This window comes from Mercurialis annua, linkage group LG4 (genome assembly GCF_937616625.2).
Source record: "Mercurialis annua linkage group LG4, ddMerAnnu1.2, whole genome shotgun sequence".
Taxonomy (NCBI): Eukaryota; Viridiplantae; Streptophyta; class Magnoliopsida; order Malpighiales; family Euphorbiaceae; genus Mercurialis; species Mercurialis annua.
In genome coordinates this window covers 23,267,794-23,286,321 of record NC_065573.1, presented here as the reverse complement: position 1 = coordinate 23,286,321, position 18,528 = coordinate 23,267,794, and the positions used below count along the sequence as shown (strand labels likewise).

Genomic DNA, 18,528 nt, shown 5'->3' with positions numbered 1-18,528 from the left:
TTTTTCTCACCCCTAGGCGAATTAACTTACTAAAATGCTATGCAATGCATTCATCCATAATCTACAAAAAAAAAAACATTGCTAATTATTTTCTGTTATCAGCTTACTGAATTTCTGACTATACTTTTGATGTATGAATATTATACTATTGTACCTTTCAATTACTGTACTTCACTAGTTAAATGGATAGTAAAATACAACAATACTTTTAAATTAATCTTTCATGAGGATTAAAATATCTCTAATATTTCATAAAAAAAAAGTATCTTTAATATTTAATAATGTAATAAAAATGAAAATAAACTTTACAAGAAGTTGAAAAACAACTCAAGCAAACAAAAGAGAATTACTTAAGATATTTGCGAGAATTGTGTGCCCTAATATCAGCTTATTTGCAGAAAAATGATATACACATTTAGTTGCATATGTTGTCCCATTTAAAACACTACCCCTTTTATTGCTATATATATGTATAGTCTTAACTTGAGGACTTACAGTAACATAGTAATATTTCAAAAAATGACAACACTTAGCTATGTAGGTATTATTTTTGCTGCCATTTCTGTTTTTTCACATTGGTGGCTGAATAGAAAATCTGTACTCATCAACTGGCCTATAGTTGGTATGATTCCACAGCTTGGTCGCAATGTGCCTCGAGTTTATGATTTTGTTACTGATATACTTGAGAAAGCGAAACGTACGTATTTATTCAAAGGACCGTGGTTTAGCGGTATGGATTTTCTTATAACAAGCGATCCCAAGAATGTTGATTATATTTTTAATAAGAACTTCGCCAATTACCAAAAGGGTCCGATGTTCAAAGAGATTTTGGATCCTCTTGGTGATGGAATTCTTGTTTCTGATTCAGAACATTGGAGATTTCTCAGAAAGAAAATTCATTCGTTGATCAATCAAGATCTAAGGTATGATGTTGCTGTAGAAAGAATAATGTACGGGAAGATGTTGAAACGCCTGTACCAAGTTTTGGATGATGCATCCGAATTCGGGTCTGAAGTTGATCTACAGGACGTAGTTCAACGATTAACGTTTGATGGTATTTGTCTTTTGTTGTTAGGGTATGACCCGAATTGTCTTGCTGTTGGATTCCCTCATAATGCTCTCGAGAAGGCTTTTCATGAAATGGAGCAGGCTGTTCATTTCCGGCATGTGGTTCCGACTAGATATTGGAAGTTGCAGAGATGGCTTCAGATCGGAGAAGAGAAGAAGATGAGAAAATCCCGGGACTTATTTCAAATTTTTGTTATGGATTGCATTGCAAGAAAAAGAGAGGAGGTAATAAGCCGAAGACGGAGCCAAAATCAAACTGAAGACAATTTCGACATGTTAACTGCTTTTCTGGAGGAAGAAGACAGCATGGTGATCACTAAATCAAACAAATTTCTGAGAGATATGACATTTAATCTCATGGCGGCCGGAAGAGACACAATCAGCGGTGCTATGATATGGCTTCTCTGGGCTATTGCAAGTCATCCGTCGGTCGAAAAAAAAATTCTAGACGAGATGAATTCTAGTTACAAAGAAACTAAATATGGTGTGGCTTTCACATTTGCAGAGTTAAACAATCTAAGTTATTTTCATGCAGTTGTATGCGAATCGCTTCGATTATATCCACCAATTCCATTTCTTCCTTTATCAGCTATCCAACCAGACATTCTGCCTAGCGGGCATGCGGTTGGTAAGGACATGAAAGTCATTTCGTCTGTGTACACAATGGGAAGAATGGAAGAATTATGGGGCAAAGATTACTTGGAATTCAAGCCAGAAAGATGGATTTCAGACAAAGGGAGCATCAAACATGTACCATCCTACCAGTTCCCGGCTTTTAGTGCAGGATTACGGAGTTGCGTAGGCAAGAAATCTGCCCTGCAACAAGTAAAAGCGGTTGCTTCTTTTATCATATGGAATTTTTCTATTCGAGTTGTTCAAAATCATATTGCTAGTCCCAGTAATTCTGCTGTACTTTTTATGAAAAATGGTCTGAAAGTGAGTGTCTCCAAAAGAAATGCTTATAAACCGATTATTACGTAAATCGTTATTATTCATATGGATAATGTAATCTTTGTATTCTGAAATAGAAATTATAAAATAGTTTTAAATATGTCTGTTTTGTGGAGTTAGAAACAATCTTCAGCCTAACTGAAAAACATTGCTCTTGTTCATTGGTGCCAGCTACCAGGTTTCAATAACCCAGTCCAGCAGCTCAGCACACATGTTGAATCAAAAAATTTAACAGCCACCAAGGTTAATCTTGATTTAGTCAGGTTCCGAAGAACTCGAGGACAACGCTTATCTGAGTTTAACTTCTCACAGGCACAGCTTTAATGTTACTCAACAATTGTTCCTGAACTTCTAAGGGAATAAAGTCATTATCCGAAAGTAATTTTATAGATTTTGCATAAGCATACCAGTTGAGAAGTGCACCATAAACCTCAACACCCTTGGAATCTTGTGTAATAGTATCAAAATATATCGCAACCTGTTCTGCGCCACGAACTTTCATCACCAAGTCCAGTCGAACGACAACATCCCTCCAAGTAAGTTCCAGGTATCTTTTGTCAGACATCCCCATTGAAATCTGGGGAATTATAATGAAAACACAATGTATCTATGTTGCACGGAAACAAAGAGGTTAAAAACGGAAAATGCTGAAACGAGAAACAATAATATAACATTTTTTATGAAAATAGATTATATATATAAAGTTTGAGCATTTTGAATATGGAAACGAAATGCGGAACATAAGAGACCACAAAATTTCCATGCAATATACTGATTTATAACACAGCAACAGAAATCCATTAGTACTTTAACCAAAGAATCACCCAAAATATCATTAGCCTTAAAATTAATTTCTCATATGATTCGCAGAACACATCTTTGAATATCAAACGCTAAACAGGAATACTAACAATTAAAAGGCCAAACTATAAGCAATAGAAAGCAGCTGCTCAACATGAGCGATTAGTGCACTATAAATTTCTTTATCAGAAACAATAGAAACTGAAAACAAACAACAAAAAATACCCAAAAATTTAGAAATAAGGAGGAAAAAAAATGTTAAACACAATATGGGTAAATTTCACTTGAAAAACTGAATTGGAGATTAATTTAGAGAAAAATTAGCCAAATAAGTAACAAGCTACAAACTTAACGCAATCACAAAACATATAACATGATTTCTGTTTAATACCTCAAGCGCATGAGAGTAACGCTTATATTTCCGAAATTCTTTGATAAAATGTTGAAGATGATCTTTATCAAGAGCACGTCCTTTATCAATCCATTGATCAATAATTGGAAATGCACATAAAGCACAAGAATGCATCAATGAACTGCATAACCAACCATCAATTTGGCAGTAGGACTTAGAACTCTCATGTTGCATTAAACATGACACTAATTAAGACATTCACTTGTGAGCTTGGTTTGGCACATGTACTTGCAAAGAAGGATTAAAATCTTTACTGAACTATGTCAGGAGCTAGAATGACAGAGTAGTCACGAAATCTCATTGGATCAGGAGTGACATCAGAATTCGTGACTGTTGGAAACATGTAAGGGAAAAGCAAAATGGTAATCTTTAGAAGTCCACAGTAGAAAAAAAAACATTCGTCTCATTTAATACTTTCATCTAATGCCAAATTGACTTCACCTTTGGAATAGAAGTCCAAACACGCTTTAGTTCCAACTGTAACCAAAAATCAAACACCTCAACCTCATCTCTGACTGATCTATAAATAACCCCCAAAAGAATCTGAGATAGAAGTAAAATATTTTGGACTTCCAAGTTGGTGTTGCAAATTGATCATCGCGGAAAGCACTAAGCTTATCCGAGTTTAGCTTCTCACAGGCGCACAGCTTTAACGTCGCTCAACAATTGTTCCTGAACCTCTAAAGAAATCAAGTCATTATCCAGAAGTAATTTTACAAATTCTTCCGCTTTCTCCAAATCTCCCTGATCCCTCAAGCACTCTAGACAGTATGCCAAACTTTCACTACTCGGCTTCAACTTAGTACCGCGAAACGCTATTGCTTTCTTCATCGTTTCCACTGCCTTCTGTGTTTGATTATTCTGAAGGTACCCTGTCGCTAGATAATACCACGTATACCCATCTGGTTCCTCTCCTTTCGATATTACCCTGTCAACAAATGTTTCAGCCTTATCAACAAGGCCTTTTCTAGAATAAGCACGAATCATGAAGTTTGGGATTCGCATGTCATAGTATTGATTTTGGGATTCCCACTCCATAAAAATTTGTTCTGCGCTTTCAAAATCATCAAACTTCAACAGAGTGGGAATCATGCAGATATACCCCTTATTATAAACCTTATGTTTATCCTGATAAAGTTTCCAGATTCTTAGGACCTCGTCTTTTTTCCCAATCGAAGCATACTGTGTGAGGAGATACTCGTATGCTTTACTTCCCGTCTTACTTGTAATAAGTCCCTCAGATTTCTTCAGCATTTCTACTGCCTTGTCTACCAGTCCGGCTTTTGTATACCCATTAGCCATAATAGCATATGTACACCAGTCTCGAACAATGTTTGTATCAGATTCCATCCTTGTCATAGTTTTCTCCATTCCCTCAATATCAGAAATAGCTGCATATGCACTTACCTGAATCCCATGTGTAAAAGCATCACAGACAATCCCATTTTCTTCCATCTCACGACTTAGAGCGTCGAATTTCCTAATTTGTCCAGTTTGACTATAAAGATTAAGCATAACATTGTAACTTAAAGTCATCTTAGCAAAACCTAAATCCCTCATCTTTTGCATTACTGCTTCTGCTTTGTCAACAGATTTTGCATAAGCATAGCAGTTGAGAAGTGCACCATAAACCTCAAGACCCTTAAGTTGTTGTGTAATAGTATCAAAATATTTCTCAACCTGTTCTATACCGTGAACTTTCGACATCAAGTCCAGGCGAACAGCGACATCCCTCCGAGTAAGTTCGAGGTATCTTTTGTCAGACATCCACATTGAAATCTGGGGAATAATAATGAATAACACAATTTATCTATGTTAAAATAAAAAAACCAGAAGTATTTAAGGACCATTCATTCAAAAACTTTAAGCACAATATGGGTATAAATCTATTAAAAAACTGAATTGGACATTAATTTAGAAACAAAGACAAACCAAGAAAAGCTAAAAACTTTATGCAATTAGATAAGCATATAAATGGTTGAATACCTGAAGCGCATGAGAGTAACGCTTATATTTGCGAAGTTCTTTGATAAAAGTTTGAAGATGCTCTTTATCGACGGTTCGTCCTTCATCAATCCATTTATCAAGAATTGGAACAATCGACTGTTTGGGATCCCCAACCGGTGAAATCCGCCGGTACAGTTCCTTTAGTTGGTCGCCGCCGTGTCTTCTAAACCCCTTTTCAGCAAGAAATGGTGTTGCTGTTGAGTATAATAAAGAAGTCGACAAACGAGTGATTACAGTGGTTATTGATTTCGTAAGCTTCATTTCTATCAGTGTACAGTGGAGGAGAAGGGTTCAGTCGAAAAAAAAAAATTAAAGGGTTTTAGTGGGTTTTTGGTTTGACTGACCAGATCTTTTTTAATAAAGAATCAATTCACCCCTCAGCTTAGCACAAAATAACAAAGAGGTCCAAATTGACGAAAATAGATCAATTCAACCCACAACTATATCTCCCCTCCTTTACTCTCACTCCGGCGGGTGAAATGCTACAAAATATTAAAAAATTAGCGGTCCTTAATACTTATCTCATTTGCTATTTAATTATTTCTAGATATCAATTTTTTTATAATTTTAAAAAATTAAATATTATATCAATTTTTAATAGATATATATATATATAGATCTTTTATTCTTTTTTTAATTAATTTTAATTTTTTTTCTCGCCGTTTTTGTTTTCTACTTCCAACTGCAGTTAGCATTTAACATTAATTAGCATTAAATTTTTCTCTGTACTTTATCTTCTTGGTTTGTCCCTAGTTGTCGTTATTTTCGGCAATAGCTGAACCTTAGTGCCTTGGTTTCTTCTGCTTGACAAAAGACGGTGTTTCTATTGCTCAACAAACGATGGCGACAAAGGCTCGTGAGTTGGGCAGCTATTGGTGGTGGAGACGACAATAGTGAGTTAGGTTAATTAGTTTAATTAATTAGAATTATAATTATAGATTTAATTAGAGTTAAATATGATTAATTAAAGTTAATTAGGTTAAATTAACTATCTTACTTTTTTCGTTAAAGGGGTAGAACCGGTCCGGTTTGATATAGTTATAGTTTGAAATGATTCGATTTCACCAATTTAGACCTTTTTGGAATTTCGTACCAAGTTGAGAAAGTGATTTGACCCTTTGTCCAGTTCTTTTAAACTAACCCCATTTACTAAACACACCCAAACTGTCCATCACCTACAAGCAGCGCTTCTCGACAGTAGCTCCAAGCTAGAGACTGTTTTTACCTCCGGCGAAATGGCTACAGACGAAGTTAAAACCCTTTCAAACCCACCAAACGACATCGTTTCAGGCACGAGCGACGACGACGATAAGCCAATACTAAGCTCCCATGCTTTAGAAGCACTAAAAGAGTTCCTCCAAGAACAACAAAACCATACTGAAGATCACACTAACGACAATGAGGACGTTAAATTAGTCACCGAAGATTGGAGACTCAGTCAATTTTGGTACGACTCGTCAACAGCAGAAACCGTCGCTGAAGAAGTAATTGAATTGTTAAAGAATGACAATGATTCACAAAACCCTAATTCTAAAGCTGCTGTTTGCATCGCTTGCCCTACTCTTTATGCTTATATCAAGGTTTGGTTTGGTTTGTTTATTTCTTGATTTAATTATTTTAAACTATTTTAGTGATGTTTTTAGTTTGTTTTGTTTATTTAATCTGTGTTTGTTGTTTGTAGAAAATGGAGGGGGGTGGTGTTAGAGTGGAGTTGCTGGAGTATGATAAAAGATTTGAGCAATATGGAACTGATTTTACATTTTATGATTATAATGAACCTCTTGAGTTGCCTTCTCAATTTAAACATTCTTTTGATGTGGTTGTTGCTGATCCTCCATATCTGGTTAGTTATTTGTTTAATTTAAATATGTTTCTCTGAAATTTTTATTTTATTTGATGTATGAATGGATTTTTTTTTCTTTCTTTGTTTGTGTTTAAATGTTTGATTGTTCGTGCTACTTATTTTGTTGTAACTTTAGTAGATGGAATTTTCAGTTTTATGCAGAGTATGTAGATAGGTTAACTGGCTATTTTTTTTTATGTAGTTTCGAGCTAGATTAATAGAGGTAACTAAATCGATAAAGCTTACTCTAATTAGTTTGTTCTCGAGGGATAAACAGGATGAGTTTTATCTGTGAGGAAAGTACTTAAATGTCTTGCGTTTGGATAGATAATCTGATTTGAGGGGATTACTGGTTTGAAATGTTTTTCTTCATTTTCCATTAAGAAATTTTCATTCTCTGCTGAATTTTTGATTTGGTTTGTGCATTCCTTTTACTTCTTTATTGGGTTTATTCTGTGGACATCTGATATGTATTGACTACGTAAACTTTTGTCGAATACCATGAGTTATGCGTAGAGTACTCCTTGCGTCTCTCGTGCGAGAAATTTTGCACCAATGAAATTGTAAATTTTGTTCTGAGTCAAGTTCACTAATGTTTGAGATTTTGTTATGTGATCTCTTGCATATATTTGAATATTTGCAGGGAGCATCTGTTGCCAATATGAAAGCATGGATTGTTTTTATAGTTTTTTTTTTCTCATTTTCAGTGACTATTTTCAAATATTGAATGACAAGGTGATGATCTAATTTTAGCTTATGTTTATTTGTGGTGGCAGAGTAAGGAGTGTTTGGAAAAGGTTGCTCAAACAATCTCTTTTCTTGCAAAACCGGAAAAATCCCACTTGCTATTACTCACAGGTAAGATGTATTACAGTATAGTTTTGCTCATCTGCAATTTTTTGGCAGCTATTCCATCGGTATAGTATATTCAAGAGCACGTGTCATTGTCCTTTAGAATTGGGAATGGTAAATTTAATTTATGACATCCAATGTTACCGGCGGTGTCTTATCATAAATCAATAGCTTTGAAATATATTTAGGTAAGTCTAATGAATTGTAGTTTTTCATGACGTGTAGGTGAGGTACAGACAGAGAGAGCAGCTGAGTTCTTGGGGTTGCATCCATGCGGTTTCAGGCCTCAGCACTCCAACAAACTTGGGAACGAGTTTAGGCTGTTTACTAATTATGAACCTGGAACAAGATTGGGAGGGTGGGAGCACGAGAAGTAGATGCTCGCGTGGATCTGGTGAGTTGAGTTAAAATGTATAAATTTATGCTTTTGGTCTTCTGTACAAGTATTAGTGTGAGGCATTGACTATAGTTTACATATGTCGTTAAATGCTGTACAGGTTTTGAGGAATTCAAAAGGTTTTACTCCGGTCTAGTTCATGTAACAGGGGAAACTCCTGGTCATAGATCTGATGCTGAGCTCATTTTCACTGTGAGAAAGATTGTAAGCTCATTTTTTTGAACTGAAGATGAACTATAAGTATAACTATTGAATTGAAGCTCGATACTCGGAACCAATAGTAATAGAATTATGAAAGACGAATGAAATTGAGTGCAGGTTTAGCCTTGTAGATTCAAAGGCAAGTTCTTGATCACTTCTGTGTAGAGATCGATATTCTACTATTGAAACTCAACAGTAGTGCAAGTTATCGAGGAGGAAACTATGTCTGAAATCCTTTTTTTAAAACTGTAAGAATTAAATGAATCAACGCTAACCTAGATTGTTCTTTCAATTTCTCGTCTTTTTTATTTTGAGGAATTCAATTTCTCGTCTTTAGATAGTCCTTATTTATTATTGTTTTGGTGTGGGGGATTCAATTCCTTCAGGTTTTAATGTATGATAGTTCTAAATTCAACCTGTCAACTCGCAGCTAATTTTGTTGCAACTCGCCTCCCCGAGTTTATACATTTTGATCAATTTGTCCAAAATTTGTCAATTTTGAGACCAAATCTAGGAGGTTAATTGACAAATTTAAACAACTGGTTTATCATGAAATTAATTTTAGAGCTAATTGATTATGAAACACAAGTTCAAGGGATAAATTAATATCAAATCATAGTTGTTCTGTGGTATGGTTTCTGGGACGGAGTGCGTCGTGGGATGATTTGGCATGCGTGCAATCCAAACAACTCCCTACACTTTTCTAGAACAACCAAGTCCCTACACTTTTCTAGACCAGTCCTGTGCTTAAATGATCATAAAACCTTGTTTTGTATCGCAAAAGAATACGGTGAACTCATATTGATCTAAATTTAAAATTGTATTACGTCGTGGTTCAAATATTTCCACAAAACGCTTTCATTTTTAAATATTAAAGAAAAGAATTCTTTTAACCTCCTTTAATTTTTAATTTATGTTTTTCACTCCATTTATAAAAATTTGAATACATGTTATAATATTCTGAAGCAAATAAAAGGCAGAGACAATATTTAAAATCACAATATTCGTATTATATTTGTCGTTTTACTTTTTTAAATATTAAGGATATTTTTTCTATTATTAAAAATCCTCACACTTGGAAATTATTAATTTTACCATAAATTTTACCAAAATGTAATTAATTTTATTGAATTAAAAAGTCAAAAATTTAAAATAGATTAAACACAAATATTAAAGATTTTCAACTGAATTTCTTCAAATATAAGAAATTACTAGTTTATAGCAAATGTTCTCTTAATAAAAATATAAATTTATCTATTCTAAAATAAAGCTAATTAATTTAGTACCTATAAAAGGTAATTACAATTGAAAAATAATTTTCATTTGGAGTTAAGTAAATTATTTTTATTACATCACAATAATCACATTTCAGATCAACAGCTTCATTAGTTAAACCCAAAGTCCGAACCCGATTATTCCGAAATACAACCAACGGGTTTCTCAGTTTGTCCTACGCCGCGAATACAAATAAGAGCCGCCGTGCCGGCTAATACTTCAACATAAATTATAAAATTCAAAAAAATTACAGAGAGAAAGAAACCCTGAAGCTTAAGGAAATGAGACCTAACAACATTGTGACCGAGGTAAGTAAAAATCTCTTGATCTTCACTTTATTCTACTTCTCAATTACTGTTAGCGATACTCTGTTAATCACTTTCAATCAAATTCAATTTTTAATATGTTTTAATGACACTGCTTTTGATCCGCTAACTTAATCAGTATGAACTTATTTGCTGTTTAATGTTTTGATTCGGTTGTTTAAAACTTATTGCTTCGTGTTGTTGTGCACTTGCAGGCAGGATTGCAAACTAGAATAGGGCAATGGTGGGAGAATATTCCATTTTTAACCTCCTCAATAGTGATTGTTTGTGGAATTATTTACTTGGTTTGTCTCTTGATTGGCTATGATTCTTTTGTTGAAGTTTGCTTCTTGCCGTCCGGGGTTGTATCTCACTTTCAAGGTGACTTTTAGTTTTTTTTTTTTCAATGCATTGTTATGAAATTGGATAATTAACTGTTAAATTGACTGTTTTTTTGCATTGCTGCAGTTTACAGAATCTTTACGTCTGTTCTCTTTCACGGATCGATACTTCATGTGGCTTTCAACATGATGGCTTTGGTGCCTTTGGGTTCTGAACTAGAGAGGATCATGGGATCCGTCCGCTTGCTTTACTTGACTATTTTGTTAGCTACAACCAATGCTATTTTTCATCTTCTTATTGCATTGGTGGTAGCTTATAATCCCTTTCACGGGGATGAATTTTTGATGAACGAGTGTGCGATAGGTTTCTCTGGAATTTTATTTTCTATGATCGTGATAGAGACAAGTTTGAGTGGAGTTCAGTCTAGGAGGTATGTACATATTAGTTCTTTCTGTCAAAATTTTGATATTGTTTTGTACTTGTTATTTATTTTAGCAACATAATCTAGTTTTTGCTCCAGCTCGTGGGTGCTAAACTGATATACATATTTCGGATATGCCTTCATCTTATTAGATGTATATTAGAAAACATTATTTTTTATTCTATTCAACTAGGCTGATCCTAACCCACAAGCTGGGGAATTAATTAGATAAAAGCATACCTTTATCGTATTAGATGATAAATTAGATGCCTTAAAATTTACCTCAACTGAGCTTAATCTCGAATTGGTTAGTATGAGCTTTGATATTTTGTTGTGATTAAATGGGTAGGGTATTTTTTATTCAGTAAGTTAACTACATTGATTATTCTCGACACAAGGAAGATGAATTTGTTTCTCGTAATCTTTGTCATCCAGTATGTTTCTTTGTTTGGTCGGTGCATTCTAGTAACAGATCCTTTCCTTTTGCAGTGTGTTTGGTCTCTTCAATGTTCCTGCTAAGTGGTAAATATTATAACTTTTGCAGCATTACACACATAAGAAGCTCGTATGCCTTATGCTTATTATCTTACTTTTTCAAATTTGCCTGAAACTATCTAACTCTAGTTCTTAACTGAAAAATGTGCTTCAGGTATGCCTTTATTTTATTAGTAGTCTTTCAGGTTCTTATGACAAATGTCTCCTTACTTGGACACCTGTGTGGAATCTTGTCTGGATTTGCATGTATGTCATCCCATTTCAGCTTTCATATTTCTCATTTTATTCCCTTTGTATTATGTTTAGCCATGCATGCAGTTATGTCCCATTCACATTGGTTTCCTGTCTCTGTGTTTTCTCAGATACATATGGCTTATTCAACTTCCTCTTGCCTGGAACATCTTTCTATTCGTCCATTGAGGCTTCCTCTTGGCTGGTAAGTACACTGTACATCACATCAACTGTCTTTTTATAGATTAATTTTCTTTCATTATTTGTTTATCAGATTGCTTCTACATATTTGGTTATTTAAATGCATTAAGACTATTCTCATTATAATATTCTTTGGTGATAATCCTTTTTTTGTCAAGTTGCAGCTAACATTAATTAATGGATTGATGATAATAAGTAGTTCATGGAACTTATGTTTGTGTCATGAATGTTTGTGACTAGGTCTATGAGCCCACTTTTTTCAAACTCATTGAATCCTTGTAACCGAACTTCTTGAATCCTCTCTCTATTCGACCTGCGGCATTCTTAGTTCCTGTTAAGTCTTCTCTTACCATGTTTCATGAACATTCTACTGCCTCTTTTGAGCCGCGCTGGTCAAGGATCAATGTTATTTTTTCCTTAATGCAATTCTGCATAGCATACACGCACTTTATTGATCAACTAATTCTGTTCTTTCAATTATATTATTGCAAAATTCCTACTTAGTGGTGTTAGTTTATCACTTTGTTCAGAATATTTTTTATGGTCTATTAGTCAGTCTAATATTGTAACTTCATTTATTATTTCCAGTCTTCTTGTGTGAGGCGGCCTAAATTTATTATGTGCACTGGTGGTAATCCTACAGGATACATACCAACACATTCCAACCAAAATACTAACTCAAGGTAAATTTTCTTCCTTCTCAGAAACAGAAAATTTTTCTCCTAATAAATTTAACATGATAATCTGAATGAAACAGTGCATTGTTTTCTGGAAACACGTGGAGAAACTTATCATCATGGATACCTCAGAGGGAAACTTCTCCTCAGGTACAGAATTGTTCACTTTTCAGGACTTTTCTTCTTCTTGAAGTTAGCTATATATGTTAACTCTAGAAGGCTATTGAGTTGGCCAGTGCTTTGGTAACTAGTAGTGCTTGTTGAAGTGTCTAAAGTCTAAACCTTGAAGGCTAGTATAATATCATGGCAAAGAACAGATCTCAACCTAGGCCTGTGAATTTGTGTTTGCATGTCACCGTGTTGTTTGTGCTGTTAATTCTAGTTTTACATCATTTCTGCAAAGATGTATATGGGATTGTCATTTCATAAACTTGCTGTTTGTTTAATTGTTCTTTATCTAATTGAAGGACTTAAAGATAAATAGTCATAGTATTTAGTGGTTTGCTTAAACTGGTGCATCCTGATCGGACTGGAAAGGGGCATGCTGCATGCTTTTAGGTTTAGCATACTTTTCCCCTGAAAATCCATAAACCACGTAGTTTGAAACTTCTGATCAAAGTGGTATTCAATTTAATGTCTTATTGATAATGTGCAGTCAGCAGAAGATAGCAGGTTTCCTGGAAGGGCAAGGACACTAGGTTCGACTGGAAATCAAACAGTTCCTGCTGTAAATTCAGATTCAAACTTGCAGGCTAGACTCTTAGAAAATAGCAACTCTAATCTTTCCTCAACTTTGGCTGCAACAGGTGCAGTAGAGAGGCCATCAGATGGAAGGTACCTATAAGAGTTTTACTTGCAATTTGTAGACTGTGGAGCATCTTAGAGGCCAAAATCTACCCAGCCTTGGCAATTTATAATTTTTTAAGTGATCGTACTAAAAGGAAAAAGATCTTGATTTTTGATTTTTTTGCCAATGGGAAAGTTTTCTGCTCTAAACGAAGTAGCTTTCTTCAAATCATTAGCTTTTTTCTCTGAACTGAGACTTATTAGCTTTGTATATTAGCTTAAACCTTTTATGTGATCTAAAATTAGATGTGATTAGTGAATCTAGAAAGCAGTACATACTGGACTCGCATATTATGTTCCGCCACACGGCCAGAGTGACCTGAGGATGGCTGTCCGTTTTTTTCTGTTCAATGTCAAAAGGCATTGATGGATCGGTCTTAGTGCACTATATTCTGAATTATTTTATTTTTATCTTCTAGCAAAAGGTCACATCTCTCTTGTTCTTGGAATGCAGGAGGCTCATAGTAGATAATGCCGTTGCAGCAGCTTTAGAACGCCCTACACGCCATCAGGTATCTTGCTCTAATTCAAATGTTTTACTGCTTATTTACCTGATACGGGTCTGACATTTTTGTGGTTCTTTTCATTCACTTACTCAGGATTCAGCTGCTTCTGATAAACAGATCCAAAAACTTGTATCTATGGGTTTTGAGAAGGTAAACATAGCAGTCACTTCAGTTCTTTTGCATTACTTAGTTTTAAACAAAAATTCCACCTGGTCCCAAAAATTGAAAAGTGAGAAATTTCAAGGATTTGAGCTTTCTTTTCGTAACTTAATGGGAAAAGAGCATTAATATCTGATGTAAAATATAGTAAAATTATTTAGCAGAGAAGAAAGCGTCGAATTTGTTTTCGTGAAGTAAAATCTACTTTGAAAGTAACAACCATTGGATTTTTATGAGCGAGCTCATTTGATGGTAATAGAAAAGTTAGCAGTGCCATATAGCAGATGAAGATGTTAGGGCTGACCCAACATATGAAAAGGCTAGAAATGAAATATCGATTAGTTAGTGTGTTGATGTAAATTCCTTTCGTATTGTTTCAGACGCAAGTAGAAGTTGCATTGGCAGCTGCTGAAGGAGACCTGAATGTTGCTGTCGAAATTCTTACGAGCCAGCAAGTGAGTATTCACTGATTGTTAATTTAGATGTATTTTAAAAAAGCTAATATCTATTACTCATAAGGTTAGATCAAAACTATTGTTTTCTGGCTCTTCTAAATTTTAAAAACTCACGATATGTTAGTTTCATTTAATCGAAATCCAATAGGGATTTAATTTATCCATTACTTAAAAACCAGGGGGGAACTATAAAGATTGTGGCTTTTGATTTGCAGGGATAAATTGCAAAGCAACTCATTCATCTATTCTTCGAATACGGATGTTGCCAAGCACAAACCAATTTACCAACTTCTGTTAAAAGAAAACACAAGAACACTTGTAAAATTTCAGCGTAAATCTTCAATGTAGAAATACGATCGGAACAGTGGACAGACAGACTGACTTCTACTGATAAATGACTTTTTACGTGATGTAATACTGATAATTGATCTAATGCTTCTATAACAATTTATTTATGCCAGATTGTCCAAAAACATCAGTTTTGGCCAGTTGAATAGTGTATGTTCGGAGCTGCCTGTACTCATTTGGTACAAATTGAATAAAATTACATAAAAAAATAGATTTTTGGAAACTTGTGTATCAAATTAACTCAGCCTATTTTTAAGCCTTTTTTCTATTACATCATGATGTTGTCAAATTGTCAATTTTATCTAAATATGCACCTTTTTTAAGTTTAATTGTACCCATAATTTTTAGTTTTTGATGATTTTCTTACTCAAGTGAAGAAATCAATCAAAAAATAAAATTAATATGAGGGTATAATTATATATTTTTTCATTTGAAAAAAGTCAAATGATTTCTTCATCTTTAAAATTTAATTTCAAATCTTAATTAATTTAAAACTAATTTAAAATCTTAATTAATTCAAAATTCATTTAAAATCTTAATTAATTTAATCTAAATAAACTTATTAGATATATAATAAACTTTTAAAGTTTTATTAAAAAAGTAAGATTCGTCATACTCGTTCTGATATTAAAACGGCCTTCGATCCTACTGCTGCACTCCTCCGACCCTGCAATTGTCCTCCTCTGACCTTCCGTCGACCCTGCATATCGGGTTCGTGTCGGTTGGTTTTCTCCATGGAAAGTCGAATCCTACGAACAATTCAACCTAGATCTGCAAACCTAGATCTAGTTCGTCTTGAGGAGGCAGACTAGAAGGTGGCGGTGGAAGAATCAGTGACATTCAAATGCTATTTAAAATATATGCTAAATATGAAAGATTTATTTGAATTTTTTTCAAAGTAAAAAAGATGTCATTTAATCCTTAAAGGAAAATTTGAACCTTAAAGACATTTGGATAAAATTGGCGATTTTACAAAGTCATGATGTAATTGAAAATGAGCTAAAAGATATGAGTTTGTTGAGATATTAGGCCAATTAAATTTCTCAAACACGAATCAAATTCATAATTCAATTTACACTAAAAGTAAGCTGAATTTTTTTCTTTAAATCAAACTGAATTTTATAAATAATTTTTTTCTTTCAAACCAAACTATAAACTGAATTAATTGTTGGTTTGGTTATATTATTTGATTTTTACAAATCCCTAGCTCCTCAACTAGAACACACACAAGGCTATAGTACTTGGTTTTAAATTCCCATGGTAGAGAGAATTCCAAGTTCAAATTTAAAAGTTGAATAACTAGTTAAAAGAGAAAAAAAAAAGAGTTGTACAATAAGAACATATGCTTGTTCAGAAAAGGATGCATCATTTCTAAGGTACAACAATCATCAGCTCATTTCACCAGGATTGATGTAGGCTTACAATTACATTGTTCTATATTCTACTAATGGAATTTCTGATGATTCATTGCCATATTTTATGCCACAATTCTCAATCCGTAAATATTTTTTTGGTGTGCATATAAGAAAGGGGTTTCAGTAAAAACAAAGACCGGTAACGAAGCAACCTTCACGTGATTATTGCATCTAGCTGCTTGATGGCCTTGCTTTCCACAACCGTAGCACCTGAGAGGGGCTTTGAACCACTAGTTCCGTCAGATAAACTTGGGCATCCCTGAGAGAAAAAACGATCGTCAGGTTTTTTCAAGATATCAACTGATAACATTACATATAATGTTACGCTATAACAAGCTATAAATTAAACTTAACAACTTACAGAACCCAAATGGCCAGATTCTCCACATTCATAACAAGAAATTTCACTCGAACATAAATCCGGAAACTCTTGACAGCATAGGTGACCAAATTTCTTGCATATATAGCATTGTATTTCCTGCTCACCATAGAAGAACAATTGTTCGTTTTGGTTGTATGGCAAACAAGCGGACTAAGAAGACATTATTAGGATTATAAAGATATTGTATCTACCTTGAGATCATCAGGCGAATAGTCACTACTACAAGAGAACATATCATGCCCAGGACCGCCACATCTTAAACAGGAATCAGGATGTGATTCAATTTCTCGGTTTCTTTTGGCCTTTCTTCTCTGGTGGGATATCACAGATTGCTAACGTCATGCCATAAACGAAGTAGGACTGATAAGTGGTAACAGAAATTTAATTCTGTCAATACAAACATTATTACGACTTGAGAAGAGAGTTGAAAGAAATTCATCATAAGTTTAGTGTGACTGGATAATGACTAGGTTCTCATATATGTAACGATGGTAAAGAAGATGGGAAATAATAAGAATTTAAATAATTGGGTATAAGAAAAGTTCGAGTATGCTATATTATCAGAAGGCTATAGCTATATTACTAGACCTGTCTACAACGCCTATGCCAAGAACTGCCACAGCGTAGGCATGGTTTCCTCCGCTTCTGCATTGTACACTGCCCTGCCCTGTGACCTTCTTGACCACACCAGGAGCATGTCACCCAGCTATCAATTGCAGGATTAAAATACCTCGGCTTCCTCTAAAATCAGTACAATAAGTGTTTATTATGACATGTATAGAACATTTCCCAAGTAATAACATAGAAACCGAAAACCAACTTACAAGGAGCTGTTGTAGCACATTATTTTCTTTTGTCGCAGCTGAATCTGTTTCCATGCCGTTGTCTGTATACATCTGCAAAAGCTTTTCTTCTTTTGCAATATAATTCTGAATGGAGTAACTTCATATATCACATTCTATGAAATAATAAAATCTTTATGGACATCGTACTGTTATTCTGTTTTTAGTCTACTTTGTTTATTTTACCATGGGATGAAAGAGACCGAACTTTTTCGACCTTTTCCAATTCCAAGTTTCTAACCTAACCTTTTAATTTTAAAGCCTATTTTTAATAGTCTTTCAATTGTCGCTAATTATCCAATTTAATTATTCATCAAAAAAACCACATCTTCTCGAATTTTTTCAGTTCTAACCTACCCTTTCTTCAATCTAAAGATATTTATCAAAATTAGACTACAAAAATAGGTTAACAAAAAAAAAGTTTTAAAGCTTCGAAGCCTTTCTAAAAACATAAATAAAACACTTCAACATAGAATTCGACCAATTTCCGTGCAACATAGAGTGCAACGAAGAGGAATGAATATATCATTTCTATCCGATACATAAACTTGACACTGGCTAAATGGCTACAGCTAGTGATCACTTTATGGTGCATAGGATTTGATAAATAAAACTACCCACTTAATTGATACGATGTTCAGTAAATTCCATTCTTAGCTACTCTAGTTGACGAATTAGTTAAGGCATTTAATGGTAATGATTAATTAAGCTATAAAGACAATCTAAAAACAAACTCTATAGATTGAATTCACCTTTGAACAAACATTTGCATCTATAAAATGATAAAATGGTAGCAAATTTGTAGAGTTAAAATGCAGCTAAAAAGTCCATGAAAACATTGATCTCAAGATTAGAAATGGCAGTGTATCTAGGTTTATATCAGAAATCTATTTAGAATGAAAAGTAAAGTAAAGCAAGGAAATGGAACTCACAGTCACAGATAATTGAATTTGAATTCAGCTTCTGTTTTGTTCTTCACTTGTTCATGGATTTTTCATTTCTTCGAGCCGACAATAAATCCAAACCTCTATTTCTTACTCTTCTTCAACAAACTTTTTTATTTTTTTGGGTGATTTTTGTTTTTAACGGAAAAACA

At 34.0% G+C, this 18,528-nt stretch overlaps 5 protein-coding genes across 13 annotated transcripts; 3 read left to right on the top strand and 2 right to left on the bottom strand.

Moving 5' to 3' along the window:
* The first annotated feature begins 484 nt into the window (after positions 1–484).
* LOC126677848 (alkane hydroxylase MAH1-like) lies at positions 485–2,119 on the top strand. The gene has a single exon (XM_050372653.2). The coding sequence runs from the start codon at positions 520–522 to the stop codon at positions 2,047–2,049; it is 1,530 nt and encodes a 509-aa protein (XP_050228610.1). The 5' UTR covers positions 485–519; the 3' UTR covers positions 2,050–2,119.
* Positions 2,120–2,233: 114 nt separating this feature from the next.
* On the bottom strand, positions 2,234–5,568 carry LOC126677849 (pentatricopeptide repeat-containing protein At2g20710, mitochondrial-like). 5 transcript variants are annotated; one of them, XR_008790582.1, is made up of 3 exons: positions 5,219–5,568; positions 3,212–5,011; positions 2,234–2,626 (listed from the first exon to the last, which is right to left on the bottom strand). XR_008790582.1 is itself a non-coding variant. In XM_050372654.2 (2 exons), the coding sequence occupies exons 1-2, from the start codon at positions 5,498–5,500 to the stop codon at positions 3,866–3,868; spliced, it is 1,428 nt and encodes a 475-aa protein (XP_050228611.1). In that variant the 5' UTR covers positions 5,501–5,568; the 3' UTR covers positions 2,234–3,865. The 5 variants fall into 5 exon arrangements, 1 of the variants encoding a protein (XP_050228611.1); XR_008790583.1 differs by having other exon boundaries at positions 2,234–2,596; XR_007640620.2 differs by having other exon boundaries at positions 2,234–3,562; positions 3,674–5,011.
* Positions 5,569–6,350: 782 nt separating this feature from the next.
* LOC126676342 (uncharacterized) lies at positions 6,351–8,824 on the top strand. 2 transcript variants are annotated; one of them, XM_050370524.2, is made up of 5 exons: positions 6,351–6,819; positions 6,921–7,082; positions 7,859–7,940; positions 8,160–8,328; positions 8,432–8,824. In XM_050370524.2, exons 1-4 carry the CDS (start codon positions 6,475–6,477, stop codon positions 8,309–8,311), a joined length of 741 nt encoding a protein of 246 aa, XP_050226481.1. In that variant the 5' UTR covers positions 6,351–6,474; the 3' UTR covers positions 8,312–8,328; positions 8,432–8,824. The 2 variants fall into 2 exon arrangements, with proteins under 2 accessions (XP_050226481.1, XP_050226480.1); XM_050370523.2 differs by having other exon boundaries at positions 6,378–6,819; positions 8,404–8,824.
* A 1,066-nt stretch (positions 8,825–9,890) lies between these two features.
* LOC126679122 (rhomboid-like protein 15) lies at positions 9,891–14,905 on the top strand. Of its 2 annotated transcripts, XM_050374062.2 has the most exons (14): positions 9,891–10,115; positions 10,328–10,493; positions 10,581–10,884; positions 11,365–11,397; positions 11,525–11,616; positions 11,733–11,806; positions 12,391–12,485; positions 12,560–12,629; positions 13,135–13,177; positions 13,286–13,313; positions 13,780–13,837; positions 13,925–13,981; positions 14,371–14,445; positions 14,661–14,905. In XM_050374062.2, the coding sequence occupies exons 1-14, from the start codon at positions 10,089–10,091 to the stop codon at positions 14,664–14,666; spliced, it is 1,128 nt and encodes a 375-aa protein (XP_050230019.1). In that variant the 5' UTR covers positions 9,891–10,088; the 3' UTR covers positions 14,667–14,905. The 2 variants fall into 2 exon arrangements, with proteins under 2 accessions (XP_050230019.1, XP_050230018.1); XM_050374061.2 differs by having other exon boundaries at positions 9,896–10,115; positions 13,135–13,313.
* A 1,171-nt stretch (positions 14,906–16,076) lies between these two features.
* On the bottom strand, positions 16,077–18,528 carry LOC126676435 (uncharacterized). 3 transcript variants are annotated; one of them, XM_050370642.2, is made up of 6 exons: positions 18,365–18,528; positions 17,415–17,519; positions 17,179–17,331; positions 16,782–16,901; positions 16,570–16,686; positions 16,077–16,467 (listed from the first exon to the last, which is right to left on the bottom strand). In XM_050370642.2, the coding sequence occupies exons 2-6, from the start codon at positions 17,484–17,486 to the stop codon at positions 16,363–16,365; spliced, it is 567 nt and encodes a 188-aa protein (XP_050226599.1). In that variant the 5' UTR covers positions 17,487–17,519; positions 18,365–18,528; the 3' UTR covers positions 16,077–16,362. The 3 variants fall into 3 exon arrangements, with proteins under 3 accessions (XP_050226599.1, XP_050226600.1, XP_055961629.1); XM_050370643.2 differs by having other exon boundaries at positions 17,415–17,503; XM_056105654.1 differs by having other exon boundaries at positions 17,415–17,500.